This window comes from Geotrypetes seraphini, chromosome 1 (genome assembly GCF_902459505.1).
Source record: "Geotrypetes seraphini chromosome 1, aGeoSer1.1, whole genome shotgun sequence".
Taxonomy (NCBI): domain Eukaryota; kingdom Metazoa; phylum Chordata; class Amphibia; order Gymnophiona; family Dermophiidae; genus Geotrypetes; species Geotrypetes seraphini.
The window spans coordinates 129,679,888-129,695,964 of NC_047084.1; the positions used below are offsets into that span (position 1 = coordinate 129,679,888).

General features: G+C 40.4%; 1 protein-coding gene across 9 annotated transcripts in view; it reads right to left on the reverse strand.

Annotated features, from left to right (window-relative positions):
- The window catches only part of KIAA1109 (KIAA1109 ortholog), a 908,505-nt gene that overhangs the window by 187,289 nt on the left and 705,139 nt on the right, over positions 1-16,077 (reverse strand). For all 9 annotated transcript variants that reach the window (XM_033938537.1, XM_033938601.1, XM_033938589.1 and 6 more), the window contains 2 exons: positions 15,375-15,578; positions 1,883-2,062 (listed from right to left, as the gene is read on the reverse strand). In XM_033938537.1, coding sequence (XP_033794428.1) covers positions 1,883-2,062; positions 15,375-15,578 — 384 coding nt within the window. The remainder of the gene's footprint in view (positions 1-1,882; positions 2,063-15,374; positions 15,579-16,077) is intronic.

Sequence of the window (16,077 nt, forward strand, 5' to 3'; positions counted from 1 at the left end):
ACTTTAATTTTGGAAGTAGGGGATGTATATAGCACTTTCACCCAATCAATAAAGTCATTATTACAACCAAACCAACGTAATACAGTATATAAATGCAACCATTCTACCATGTCAAAAGCCTTTCCGGCATCTAACGAGATAGCAATGGCAGATTCATTAGAGACATATGCTATGTAAATGAGATCATGGAAAGTACGAGCATTGTTGCCAATGAACCTACCACTCGTGAAACACACTTAATCTGGGTGTGTTAGGATTGTGGTGAGAATTTTAGCCAAAATCTTACAATTTAAGTTCAGAAGAGAATTGGGTCTTTAGTTGGCAACTTTAGTTACATCTCTCCCTGGTTTAAGTAGCAAGATCACTTGTGCTATAGCAAAGTTTCCTTGATCTTGACGATTAAGCCTGAGGTAATTGAAAAGTTAGGAGCAAGCAATGGTCCAAAGACCTTGTAGAATTCTGCGGAATATCCATCTTCTCCTGGAACTTTCTGAGATGCAAATGTTTTGATAGCTTTACTTCTTCTTCACTAATCAAAACTCCTAGGGAGTGAGTTTGAGAATCATACAATACCACTGATACCCAAGGAGATGGAAAGAGATGAAGTAGCAAAAAAAGTGAGCACAAAACCAGTAATAGGCAAACTCCCAAAGCCCCCAGATCATGCCCAGGACCATCAAATCAGCTCAAATCAAATCAAAACTCCTAGGGAGTGAGTTTGAGAATCATACAACACCACTGATAGGCGTCGCAGCACCCAAGGAGTTGGAAAGAGAAGTAGCAAAAGCAAAATAAGTGAGCACAAAACCAGTAATAGGCAAACCCCCAAGGCCCCCAGATCATGCCCAGGACCATCAAATCAGCTCACTTCAGAACTCCCCACATCCAATCCCTCCACTACCAGGTATCTCCCCCAAATATCATGATATTGCTGCCATTTTCTAGTCAATAAGGCCGAAAGCCTGAACCACTCACATACCCATTCCAATTTCTCTCGCATTAGGGTCAAAGTAGGTGTAATAGTGCTGTGCCAGTGGCGAGCCACAGTCAGCCTAGCCGCTGTGAACGCCAGCCGTGCCAATCTATCCTGGGTGTCGTCCTCCCCTCCCGTGGGAAACCCCAATAAAGCCACCTCCGCCCTTTCCGCGAGGGGCACCTGAAGGAGTGACCCCACATACTTAAACACCTGCCTCCAGAAATCCTGAACTTGAGGGCAGCTCCACCACATGTGAAAGAATGTTCCCCGCTGTCCACACCCCCGCAAGCATAAATCTGTACCCTGAGCAGACATCTTACTCAGGATAACCAGGGTCAAATACCAGTGGACCAGCAATTTAAGAGCATTCTCCACTAAGACAGGAGCCACTGCTAAACATGATTTTTTCCCAGGTTTCCTCATCAAAAACTTGCCCTAAGTCCCCTTCCCAAGCCATTAGGTATGAAGCTTCCGGACCCTCTCCTGATGCACCCACTTATACAACAGAGAAATGCAACCTTGCTGTACTGGTGACCCCAACAGCTGCAGAACAGCTATATACCACAGCATCAGCCTGTTTAGCCCGCTGCAAATAACTTTTCACTTGAAGATATGGGAAAAGGTCCTTAGAGTCTAACTGATAAAGAGCTTGAAGCTCAGGAAAAGCATGGATGGACTCTATTGCATTTTGTATGTTGATTGTACACTGCTTTGGTTCAAAGCAGTATATCAATTTTTTTTATAAAAATTCAAAGACCAAAACAACACAGACAAAAGTTCTTAGACTTAAGAGTAAAGTTGACTCCTAGAAATACAAACAATTAAAAAAAGATAAAAGCAATAACATTTCTTTGCATCTCTTCCTCCCATAAATATTTCCATCCAAACATTAAGAGAAGTGAATACCTGAGATATTAATTAATGTAGTGTCCAGCTTGCTTGCAGCTTTGTTCATCAATTGACTCTCGAAAAAGGAGGAGCCTCCAGAGCGCCTCATTCTGGACAGACTCACTTTCACAAACTCAAGATTAATACTTAAAGAATCTTTTCGACCAGTAACTGAAGTTGTTTCCTCATCTACTTGACCTACAAAGTGAGAGGAAATAGGACAATGAAGGGTGAAACACCAAGGTTCAGCTATTTTACTGTTATAAATTGCTGTGAAGAGTTGATAGGTAGAGACAGGATGTAGCTATTTTGGAGGAGTAAAGCTGATTCAGGCGTTAACACAGCTGCTTATTTTAATTTCAGCAATGATTTTAGGGGCCTTTTTAGTAAATCGTGTTAGGAGCTAACGTGCACTTAATACAGCTTAAAATGGCATCCTAAATTAACAAACAACAATCAAAAATGATAACCCACACAAATGAAATAGGCTAATAATCAAATTATTTCTAATATTCTAATTATTTCTGTAATGAATGAAATCATTTTCCCATAATAAAAATCTTATTAAGAAGGGAGGGGGTGGGTTTCATTTTATTTAATTTATCTCATAAAATATTTGTCATTATTTTTATTATAATTGTTATGTGTATTGGGAGGGGAGGGAAAGGAGGGGTTTAAATTTTAATAACAATTATTATACATATTAGGTAATACAGATATTTCAGTTATTATTGTTCCTAAATACAGAATAATATATTGTATTTACAGTGGTACATGAAAGGAATTCAATCGTTTTAAATTTCTATGTTACACTTGAGGATGTATGAAAATGAATAAAAAATTTATGGCTATATATTCAAGGCAGCGAAAGAAGGAAAATTCTTCAGGTGCTCCAGGAATAAGGTAAAGACATAAACTTGCTTTATTCCTCAATATGGAGCCATCATTAGTCACAAAAACCTCCACATATTAAATGTATTTTAAGTCCAAAATTATCATTTAATATAATGCCCAAAATCAAATACTTTGCTAAGAAATACTTAGCTGAATTCAGATGAAGACTGCATTGAGTGCCAAACCAGCACACTAACCATGCGCTAAATAATATATTTTTATGGGGTGTGTGACAAGGAGCCGAGCGTGGGCATTCCTGCAGTAAATAATGCAGCTACCATAGTTTTGCTCCATAAGACGCACTTTTTTCTCCCCAAAAAGTAGGTGAAAATAAGGGTGCATCTTATGGAGTAAATACCACAACCCCCCCCCCACCTGATTTTAATCATGGTGCTTCCCTCGCTGGACGGCTGCGGCAGTGAGGTGCTTGTGATGGCCCATCCCTCCCCATGTTGCTCACAGAACCGAAGCCAGTACTGGGAGCTTTCATGCAACAGGAAGGAGGGGGAGCGCAGCCTCCTAAGGCAAGAGGGTGCCAAGTCCTGTGCAAAAGTGATCAGCAGCAAGCAGGGTTAAAATGCTCGCGACTCTGTAGCACTCAGGACTCCCAGTACCGGTAGGATCCGTGTAGCAAGCATGCTCCATCCTGCACACCCAAAGCAGAACACTACGTGCCCACCACCTAGATGCTGCCACGCCAGAACCAGTTCAATCAGTGCTATCCCTCCGCTTCCGGCTCAGTGCTAACTACCGACCAGCCCCAGCCACCAACCCACGCAAACAAATTAGTCATCTGCACAGCCGCCGGAGAAAGAACAAGTCAGCTCCCATGCAGGTAGCTAAATATAGCTTCAGTAATCCCACTGTATGAAAGCGCGTGGCCTCCTGGAGCTGTTTACTAAGGGGGGCGGCACTTTGTTTATGCTGCGGTGCTGCCTGCATCCGAGTGTGAATGTTGACAGATTTGCATGGTGTTTGTTTTCTTAAATGCTGCTGAAGCTACGGCAGTAGTTTAGGGATGCCTAATGGAGAGGGTAGTAGTTTTCAAGTTTCAAGTTTATTAGAAATTTGATTAATTGCTTATACATAATTTACTAAGCGAATTACATTAAAATCCAAAATATGCATACAACATACAATTTAAAAATGCAACTAATAAAAAAAAGGGTTGGCGAACCAACCAACAGACAAAACTGAGTACGAAGGGAGTGAAGGGGTAAAGTTACAAAATTAATAATTAGCGCTTAGCGCACACACAAAATGGTCATGTGATCGCAGCGCTCCTCTTACCTGGGCAACCGTTGAATAAATAAAGATTTCCTTTTAAACTGTTTTCGGCTGAAAACATCGGAGAGGACAGCGGGAGCATGGCGAGCACCCGACAGAGTAAGAGTGAAACCGGAGGGGCTGTGAAAAGGCAGAAGCAGGATCAAATTACCCCGAGTAAGGTTCCGCTTCCTGCTGATGTATCGGAGGAGTTAAGCAAAGCTGAAGTTATGGGGGAACTGAGGCAAATCAAACAAATGCTGACAGAGACTGTGAGTAATATGGCAGAACTGAAGGAAGAAATCCTGAATATACACAGACAAATGGAAGTAGCTAATAAAAGAACAACAGAGTTAGAAGTTAAAATGGAGAGCTTAGAATGTGAAGGAAAAAGATGCAAAAATGACAGTTTGGAAATAATTCAATTGAAGATTACGAAAACCGTGGAAGAAGAAAGAATATAAAACTTTTTGGCATACAGGAAAATTTGGAAGGGAAAAATGCAATACAGTTTTTAGAAAATTTAATTCCTAGATTATTGCAGTTGGATTTCAAACAGCCTTTGGAAATAGAACGGGCACACAGGATTCCAATAAAGAGTCTGGAAAATCAAGGGAGACCAAGACCATTAATATTCAAGATGTTAAGATACCAGCAAGCAATAGAAAAGATAAAAACTTAAACTATAAAGGATCCAAAATATGGTTTTTACCAGACTTTGCTAAAAATACAGCAAATATTAGGAAGAAATTCCTTGATCTGAGATCGCAATTAAAGGAAAAAGGATATAAGTATGGGTTATATTACCCCGCAAAAATGAGGGTATCTTGTGGGGATAAATCTTTGTATTTTGTTGATCCGGAAAAACTAAAGACCTTTCTTTCAAAATCAGAACCTATGTCATTTTAGCACAATGGGTGTTGAAATGAAGGGATAAATACTAAGACTGGATTGGTGGATATTGAACAAAAAATTAAATATAAAGAACTATGGGACTTTTGTTTGTTGGAAAAAGAAGAATATGCAACAAAGAACAGGAAATAAAAATGGACAAGTGAAAAAGAAAATAAAAGAATGTAAAGAAGAAAGAAGGATAGACTGGAAAGACATTAAAGTGAAGTTATTAGACTGAACTTTTAGGAGACTGAAAGATGGATGGTTGGAGTAAAGAATGAACAAGAAGGATTAAAGGACTGGACAAATTAACACAAAAGGAAAAGTGAAGACTGAATAGGAAAATAAATAGATGTGAAGAAGAAGAAAGCAGGACTGATAGACTAAAAGGATATTATATAAAAAAAAAAAGAATGACAATTGGCAGTCAAAAGTCTTTAAGAGTGGATGGATGGAGATAAGAAATAAATATGAAAGTTCAGTTTATTTAATAAGTCAGAAAAGGAGAAAGTAAAGAATGAAAGGACAATAAGGAAAAGATTGCAGAATGGACTAATGATAGAAAGGACAAGTTATATGATATTTAAATGCAAGTAAAGGAAAGGAAAATGAATAATATAAAAGAAAGATACATAAGAATTTATTGGTAGCTGAAGGAATGTAAAGATTGATGTTGTGATAATATAGTTTTAAAAAGATTGGATTTAATTTGGAGAAGAGGGAATATTAAAAAAGGGAAAAGGGGAAAAAAAATTATTTTGAAAATGAAATAAAAATGTTTAAATACAAATAGGGGATAAAAACTTATAAAATTGAAGTTTTTTGTTTTTTTTTAACAGAAATATATGAAGAGATGGATATTTGTTGTTGGATATTTAAAGGAGGATAGGAGAAGATGGATTAGATAATATAAGATATAGGAAAATGATACTTTTTATTAAATATATGACTATGATAGAATTTTCTTGAATGAAATAAAATGTTGGGGGAATGAATTAGAGATTGGTGAAATGATAAAAATGCATTAATGGAATGTTAGGAAATAAATATGGTTATGTGACTAAAGGTTAAATAATAGATAGAGAAATTAATTACTTTAAAATGGAAAAAAAAATAGAAAAAAGGTTTTATGATTAGAAGAGAGATATAATTAGATATATTGTGGAGAGATAAAGGGAGATAAAAATTTTTTCAGATATATTAGTGAAAGGAGGAAGATAAAAAATGGAATTGCTAGGCTAAAAGATGCTGGGAACAAATATGTGGAGAGTGATGAGGAGAAAGCAAATGTGCTAAACAAATACTTCTGTTCTGTGTTCACAGAAGAAAATCCTGGAGAAGGACCGAGATTGTCCGGCAAAGTTACACGAGAAAATGGAGTAGATTCTGCGCCGTTCACGGAGGAGGGTGTTTATGAGCAACTTGAAAAACTGAAGGTGGACAAAGCGATGGGACCAGACGGGATCCATCCCAGGATACTAAGGGAACTCAGAGAGGTTCTGGCGAGTCCTATTAAAGACTTGTTCAACAAATCTCTGGAGACGGGAGTGATTCCTGGGGATTGGAGGAGAGCGGATGTGGTCCCTATTCATAAAAGTGGTCACAGGGATGAAGCAGGAAACTACAGGCCGGTGAGCCTCACTTCAGTTGTTGGAAAAATAATGGAAGTGTTGCTGAAAGAAAGGATAGTGTATTTCCTTGAATCTAATGGGTTACAGGATCCGAGGCAACATGGCTTTACAAAAGGTAAATCGTGCCAAACGAACCTGATTGAATTTTTTGATTGGGTGACCAGAGAGCTGGATCGAGGACATATGCTAGATGTAATTTATTTGGATTTCAGCAAAGCCTTTGATACAGTTCCTCGTAGGAGGCTGTTGAACAAACTTGAAGGGCTAAAGTTAGGACCCAAAGTGGTGAACTGGGTCAGAAACTGGCTGTCGGACAGACGCCAGAGGGTGGTGGTTAATGGAAGTCGCTCGAAGGAAGGAAAGGTGACTAGTGGAGTCCCTCAGGGTTCGGTGCTGGGGCCAATCCTGTTCAATATGTATGTAAGTGACATTGCTGAAGGGTTAAAAGGAAAAGTGTGCCTTTTTGCAGATGATACCAAGATTTGTAACAGAGTAGACACCGAAGAGGGAGTGGAAAATATGAAAAAGGATCTGCAAAAGTTAGAGGAATGGTCTAATGCCTGGCAACTAAAATTCAATGCAAAGAAATGCAGAGTAATGCATTTGGGGATTAATAATAGGAAGGAACCGTATATGCTGGGAGGAGAGAAGCTGATATGCACGGACGGGGAGAGGGACCTCGGGGTGATAGTGTCCGAAGATCTAAAGGCGAAAAAACAGTGTGACAAGGCAGTGGCTGCTGCCAGAAGGATTCTGGGCTGTATAAAGAGAGGCGTAGTCAGTAGAAGAAAGAAGGTGTTGATGCCCCTGTACAGGTCATTGGTGAGGCCCCACTTGGAGTATTGTGTTCAGTTTTGGAGACCGTATCTGGCGAAAGACGTAAGAAGACTTGAGGCGGTCCAGAGGAGGGCGACGAAAATGATAGGAGGCTTGCACCAGAAGACATATGAGGAGAGACTGGAAGCCCTGAATATGTATACCCTAGAGGAAAGGAGAGACAGGGGAGATATGATTCAGACGTTCAAATACTTAAAGGGTATTAACGTAGAACAAAATCTTTTCCAGAGAAAGGAAAATGGTAAAACCAGAGGACATAATTTGAGGTTGAGGGGTGGTAGATTCAGGGGCAATGTTAGGAAATTCTACTTTACGGAGAGGGTGGTGGATGCCTGGAATGCGCTCCCGGGAGAGGTGGTGGAGAGTAAAACTGTGACTGAGTTCAAAGAAGCGTGGGATGAACACAGAAGATTTAGAATCAGAAAATAATATTAAAGATTGAACTAGGCCAGTTACTGGGCAGACTTGTACGGTCTGTGTCTGTGTATGGCCGTTTGGAGGAGGATGGGCAGGGGAGGGCTTCAATGGCTGGGAGGGTGTAGATGGGCTGGAGTAAGTCTTAACAGAGATTTCGGCAGTTGGAACCCAAGCACAGTACCGGGTAAAGCTTTGGATTCTCGCCCAGAAATAGCTAAGAAGAAAAAAAAAAAAAAAAAAAAATTTTTAAATTGAATCAGGTTGGGCAGACTGAATGGACCATTCGGGTCTTTATCTGCCGTCATCTACTATGTTACTATGTTAGGTAGTGAGTTTGTCTCAATAAAGGATAAAGGGGTTATTAATAAATATTGGTTGCCTGGGGGAGAGGGGGGAAGTTGGGATTACTGTCCAATGTGTGTCCTTAAGCAGTCATTATATTGGGGGGGGAGGGGGGGGAAGAAGATGGGTATTAAAGATATTACTAGGATGATTAAGGAAAAGATTAATAAGGGATTGGGTAATTTGGAGGTAAGGATGTGTGCCATGGGGAGAAGTTTTTTAGATCTTAGTTATGGAAGAAGGGAAGAGGAAGATTATGATAAGGAGTATAAAATATATTATGTCTTTTAAGATATTTTCTATTAATGTCAATGGCCTGAATCATGTAATCAAAAGGAAAAAGGTATTATCATTTTTAAAGAAGCAAAACGCGGATGTTTATTGTCTGCAGGAGACCCATCTTAATATAAAGGAATCAAAGAAACTAACGGGTGGGTGGGTGAAAGAATGTTTTTTTGCTCCAGCAGAGGGTAAAAAAGCAGGAGTAGCAGTTCTTATAAATAAAAAGTGTATGGCCAATTTTAAGATAGTAAATTCGGACCCACATGGAAGATGGCTACATGTTGATTTAAGTATGGGAAATAATGCCCTGACGTTGTTCAATATATATGCCCCTAATTCGAATCAATCAGAATTCTTTAAAAAATTGCAGAGTATGTTGTTACCACTGGCTGCTTCTAATTTAGTGGTGGGTGGAGATTTTAATGCTGTAATGGATCCATTAATGGATAAAAAACCAGGTAAAAGTATAAAATCTTTAGGTTTAGATAATTTGGTTCAATCATGTGATTTGAAGGATATATGGCGTATTCTTCATTTTAATGATCAGGAATTTTCATTTTGTTCACAGGTTCATAAATCATTTTCAAGAATAGATTATATTTTTATTTCATCACATAAGGTGCAGCAAGTGATTAAGGCTTCCATTGATCCCATTATCATTTCGGATCATGCGGGAGTATGGATAGATTTACAATTAGATCAATTAGAAAATAGAAGACCTTTTTGGAGATTTGATAATGCATTGCTTGTGGATGAAAAATTTTTGGAAAATTTTAAAACCCAAATTAGTGATTTCTTTCAAATTAATTTAGTGGAAGATACATCTATTGAAAATGTATGGGACGCTTTTAAAGCGACTATGAGAGGTCATATTATATCATATTCGGCTTTTGTTAGGAAACAGATTAAAAAACAGTATATAGAGTTAGAAAAAGAAATTAAAATACTAGAAACTAAATTGGTAAGCAAATGGGAACATGATGTATTACAAGCTCTTTTGAAAGCAAAAGGTAAATATAACGAATTAGCTTCAAAAATGATAAGAAGAGACTTGTTTTCCAAACAGACAATGTATTATGGAAATTCTAATAAGGCGGGAAGATTATTGGCAAATTATCTTAAAGCAAAAAAAAGAAGAACTAACATTAATGGGATAAAAGATGATAATGGTATAATAACCGATCAAACGGATATAATTTTAAAGCAATTTCTAAAATTTTATAAGGACCTGTATTCTTCCGAGCCTTATTTGGAGAGGCAAAAAGATGGTAAAAATTTTTTAGATTTAATTATTGGACCTAAGGTTCCTGATCATATAAAACGGAGTTTAGATGAACCTATATCATTAAAAGAATTAGAAACAGCGTTGAGATCTCTTAGAGTTGGATCTGCTCCAGGTGGTGATGGTTATACAGTAGAATTTTATAAAACATTTCAAAATGTCCTTTCCCCATATTTACTAAATTTATATCAGACACAACTTATAAAAGGTGATATTAAAGGTACTATGGCTGAATCAATAGTAATTGTTTTGCCTAAGCCAAATAAAGATCCTACTTTGGTTTCAAACTACAGGCCTATATCTTTAATAAATGTGGATAATAAACTTTTGGCGAAAATTTTGGCTTTGAGATTAGCCAAAGCTCTCCCACATATTATAGACACGCATCAGATGGGTTTCGTTGCTAAAAGACATTCCTCTAATAACTCTAGATTATTGTTTCATATGTTAAATTTATTTAAAAAAATGGATGAACCGGCTTTTACAGTTTCCTTGGATGCAGAAAAAGCGTTTGATAGGGTAGAATGGAATTTTATGTATCAGGCTTTAGAATGGTTTGGTATAGGTTCTGGATTTATACAAATGGTAAAAACATTGTATAGCTTCCCGATTGCAAGATTAAATATTAATAATATGATATCTGATGGTTTTCAATTGCAGAGGGGAGTTAGACAAGGTTGTCCTTTATCTCCTTTGTTATTTGATGTTGTATTAGAACCCTTATTGTTAGCAATACAGCAAGCAAGGGGGATACAGGGTATTCCATATTCTGATATGGAATATAAAATTTCGGCTTATGCGGATGATATTTTACTTTATTTGAGGAATCCAGAGTCTACCTTATCTTGTCTATTGGAATTAATTGATATGTTTGGCAAATTTTCAGGTTATAAAATTAATTGGAGTAAGTCTGAACTTATACCTTTAAATGTTCATTGTGTAAAAGGATTATTTGACGCTTTTCCGTTCATATGGAAAGAAGAAGGATTTAAATATCTTGGCATTCAAGTTAAAAATACAATTGAAGATACAGTAAAAGAAAATGAAAAATTTGTATTGAAAAGAGTTACCGAGTTGTGTGAGCAATGGAATCCGTTACATCTTTCTTGGTGGGTGATGCATCACCCCCTCTCTCTTCCTCACGAGAACTGACGGCATCCATTCAGGCAGCAGCACGAGACCAGGCAGGTGTGCAAAAAGCTCGCGCCTGCCTTGTTCGCCACTCTGCCTCTCACTACCGCAACCGTCCAGCGAGGGAAACACCGGGATTAAAAACAAGGTTTGGGGGGCCCTGCCTGCCTGCCAGCCACTAGGCCTACCTGCCCTGTGCCCTGTCCCTACCTGCCTGCCCTACCCAGCCTACCTCTAGACCACCAAAGGGGGGACAGGGTACAGAGCCTGGCAAGGAGGGGGGACAGGGTTCTGAGCATGGCAAGGAGTGTGGGGTTGGATGCAGAGCCTGGCAGGGAGAATTTAGTTCAGAATAGGAGAGACATGACTTGCAAGAAGGGTGGAGGAATAGCACTGTATATAAAGGACACCATTCACTTGACCAGAATGGATACGGCAGCAAGAGTGGAAGGCTTAGAATCATTATGGGTTAAATTACCAGGAAGAAATGGAGCTGACGTAAAATTAGGACTGTACTATCGCCCACCTGGACAAACAGAAGCCAACGACAAAGAACTGGAAGCGGAATTGAGGCGGGAAGGCAAAAGCGGAAATGTGCTGGTGATGGGGGATTTCAACTACCCCGGAATAGACTGGAATATTGGAAACTCCAACAGTGCGAGGGAAGCAGAATTCCTAGAGGCTGTAAGGGACTGTTTCATGGAACAGCTTGTCAGAGAATCAACACGAGGAGATGCCACTCTCGACCTAATCCTCACCGGGCTAGGGGGACCTGCAAAGGAAGTGGAGGTGGTAGGACCACTAGGAAACAGCGATCACAACATGATCCGGTACAAATTGGAAGTAGGAGCATCAAAAGTAAAGAGAACCACAACGACAACTCTCAACTTCAAGAAAGGGAACTACGATGCTATGAGAGCAATGGTGAGAAAGAAACTCAATAACAGCTCGAAAAGGATGGAGACCGTAAAGAACGCCTGGTCCCTATTCAAGGACACGGTGCAAGAAGCACAAAACCTGTACATCCCCAGGTTTAGGAAAGGGTGCAAAAAAAATTGAACAAAAGACTCGGTATGGATAACAAATGAAGTGAAGAAGGCGATAGGTGACAAGAAAAAATCGTTCCGACTATGGAAAAAGGACCAAAACGAGGAAAACCGGATGGAACACAAAAAACACCAAAAAGAGTGCCACTGAGTGGTTAGGAAAGCAAAAAGAGAGTACAAAGAGAGGCTGGCTGGGGAAGCAAGAAACTTCAAAGCATTCTTCAGATACATTAAAGGCAAGGGAGGAAGTAGGACCATTGGATGATGGTGACAGAAAGGGAGTGATAAAAGAGGAAAAAGAGATAGCTGACAGGTTAAACAAGTTCTTCTCGTTGGTCTTCACGAGCGAGGATGCATCCAGTGTACCAGAACTCGAAGAGATCATAAGTGGAGACCAAGAAGAAAAATTGGTGCAAATAGAGGTAAGCCATGAGAATGTCCTCCAACAGATAGATAGATTGAAAAGCGATAAATCACCGGGCCCGGATGGAATCCACCCAAGGGTACTAAAGGAACTAAGGAACAAAATAGGGTAAACACTCCGACAAATTTGGAACCTATCCTTGAAAACTGGGGAGATCCTGGAGGACTGGAAGATAGCAAATGTCACGCCTATCTTAAAAAAGGGATCGAGGGGATCCCAGGGAACTACAGGCCAGTAAGCTTGATTCAGTTCCGGGCAAGATGATGGAAGCACTGATAAAGGACAGCATCTGTGAGTACATAGAAAAAAATGGACAACTTGAAAGCGAGTCAGCATGGCTTCTGCAAGGGACAATCGTGCCAAACAAACTTGCGGCACTTCTTTGAGGGGATAAACAGCCAGATGGACAAAGGGGAACCCATGGACATCATTTATCTCGACTTCCAAAAAGCCTTCAACAAGGTACCCCATGAGCGGCTACTTAGGAAGCTGTGGAACCACGGGGTGGAAGGGGATGTACACAGATGGATAAAGCACTGGTTGGCAGGCAGGAAACAAAGGGTTGGGATGAAGGGCCAGTAATCAGACTGGAGGAGGGACACGAGCGGTGTTCCCCAGGGGTCGGTGCTTGGACCGCTGCTGTTCAATGTCTTTATAAACGACCTAGAAAAGGGAACGAAGTGTGAAGTTATAAAATTTGCGGATGACATCAAACTCTGCAGCAGGGTTAGAACTGCGGAAGAATGTGAAGACCTACAAAGGGACCTAAACAAACTGGAAGAGTGGGCAAACAAATGGCAAATGCGCTTTAATATAGAGAAATGCAAGGCCATGCATATAGGAAAAAAGAACCCGATGTTCAGTTACAAAATGGGGGGATTAGTACTAGGGGAAAGTAACCTTGAAAAGGACTTGGGTGTGTTGGTGGATACAACTTTGAAATTAATGGCGCAATGTGCAGCAGCCTCAAAGAAAGCAAACAGAATGTTGGGTATTATTAAGAAGGGTATTACAACCAGGACGAAGGAAGTCATCATGCCACTGTATTGTGCGATGGTGCGCCCGCCTCTGGAGTACTGTGTCCAGTACTGGTCACCGTTCCTCAAGAAGGACATGACGATACTTGAGAGGGTCCAGAGAAGAGTAACGAAAATGATAAAGGGTATGGAAAACCTTTCATACGCAGACAGGTTGGAAAGGCTGGGGCTCTTCTCCCTGGAAAAGCGGAGACTCAGAGGAGACATGATAGAGACCTTCAAGATCATGAAAGGCATAGAGAAGGTAGAAAGGGACAGATTCTTCAGACTATTGGGCCCCACAAATACAAGGGGGCACTCGGAGAAACTGAAAGGGGATAGGTTTAGAACCAATGCTAGGAATTTCTTTTTCACTCAGAGGGTGGTGGACACCTGGAATGCACTACCAGAGGTTGTGATAGGACAGAGTACACTACGAGGTTCCAAGGAAGGATTGGATAAATTCCTGAGGGACAGGGGGATTGAGGGATTCAGATAGAGGTGGAGATAGGTTATAGAAAGAATATAGATAGAAAAAGAAAAGAAAAACCAAAAACAAAGAGGGATTATAGGGATTAGACAAGGATCACCTTACAGGCTATAGGCCTGATGGGCCGCCGCAGGTGCGGACTGCTGGGCGCGATGGACCTCTGGTCTGATCCAGTGGAGGCAACTTCTTATATTCTTAAGTGAGGAAGAGGATTAAGGTGGATAACGTCAGAGATGGGTAGGTGGAGAAATGCAACAAGGTGGGCTACAGTATTGCCCGACAGCATCTTTATCGCCCTCAGACCAATTAAGAATTGCCCTACTGGGACAGACAAAGGTCCATCAAGCCCAGTATTTACAATGTCCAGTGTGACACGGACAAGAGGACATAGACTGAAGCTAAGGGGGACAGGTCCAGGACGAATATTAGGAAGTTCTGTTTCACGCAGCAAGTGGGGGGACAGTCCAGGATGAATAACAGGAAGTTCTGTTTCACGCAGCGAGTGGTGGACACCTGGAATGCTCTCCCAGAGGAAGTAATTGCAGAATCCACCGTTCTAGGATTTAAAGGGTAAACTAGATGCACATCTCCTTAAGAGTGGCATAGAGTGATATGGGTAAGGGTAAATTAGATGCACATCTCCATTGAGAAGCATACGGTGATATGGGGACTTAAACTATGCCAGGGTACACCTGGCGGGGCCTCCGCGTGTGCGGATCACCGGACTTGATGGACCCAGTATCTGATCTGGAGATGGCAATTCTTATGTTCTTAAGACTAATAGGAATAGGGGAAGGTATCTCTTATATACTATTCCACAGTTTTGTTTTCAGTCTCCACCTGATTGGTCATGATTGGGATATATACTCACTCGTAAAGATTAACCTCTACCGGTCTGGAGAGTGCTAAAGAAATGTTACATAATAGTAGTATGTTATTAACTTCCTCCCTAAGTCTAATACTATTGTAAAATAGTATTAGAATTCACCTGTCCATTTTAGAGGTTTGCACGGGAACGGGGATCGCAGGAATCCCACGGGAATCCCACCTAACCCACGGGACTCCCATGGGGAACCCCTCTGGCCCACAGGACTCCACATGGACCCCCCTCTAGCCAACGGGACTCCTATGGGGATGGAAGGCTTTGGAAGCAGGGTTCGTCCATATAATATAATGGACACGTCAGCCTTAGTAAAAGAGGGGGTTTATAAGTTAATTACCTGAACAGAAAACAAAAAAAAGGGTTCCACCAAAGAGATTCCACAAGGAAAACAGCAGCGCAAACACAAAAGAAACTGTGGAATTGATGATCCTGTCAGAATTGCTGCTTTTTATGGGGACGGGCGGGGATGGAGGTAATTCCTTGCGGGGATGGGTGGGGACGGAGAGGATCCTGACGGGGATGGAGAGGATCCTGGCGTGGATGGGTGGGAACGGAGAGGATCCTGGCGGGACGGGCGGGGATTGATGGGATTTCTGTCCCCGTGCAACTCTCTAGTCCATTTCATAAAAGAACAAACTTTTAAAAATGTATGTAGAATAAAACAGTTTATCCTACCTGAGGCTCCTGATCCTGGAGCAAGACTAGAAACTGCAGGTTTATGTTTTCCTGCTCCATATGGATGAAAGACATAGAGAGAAAAATCCGACATACAGGCTGTGAAGCTTAAGCCAGAGGAATTACTGCTAGAGCTGGTTAAATCAGACTGACTGCTGCTGTGTCTAGTTCTGCCCAGGGGGCTACCAAGTCCAGACGGTGATCCTAAAGGAAAGAAAACAAACATGGATTTATTAGACAAAATTGGTACATCTACACATGAATACCTAAAGTGGATCACAACAAACTTCATATAACACTAAGACTATGAAAAATATACGTACGTCAATATATCAGATATAAATAAAATGTAGAATCAGCTGTATTACTGTAAATCGGTGCTTCTTGGTTTGCTTGACAAACATCTAAAAAGGCTCCAAGTGACACCGAACAAAGTAGCAAAACTGGTATTGGGAGGCAAGTGGAGTGAACAAGCACAGCTCTACATAACATAAAAATTATTTTCTAGACTGCATCACCTTCAAGTTCTATGCAGTTTACATAAGATTAGTTAAAAATACAGGATAGCTGAGAATAAGAAACTAAGACCCAAGAACTTAGAAAAGAAGTAAGTCTTAAGTTGTTTCCTAAAATGTAGATAAGCTACAGATATCAATAGCAGAGACTGGCTCCTAATAAAATCCAGTGAAGAATTTAAGGTGCT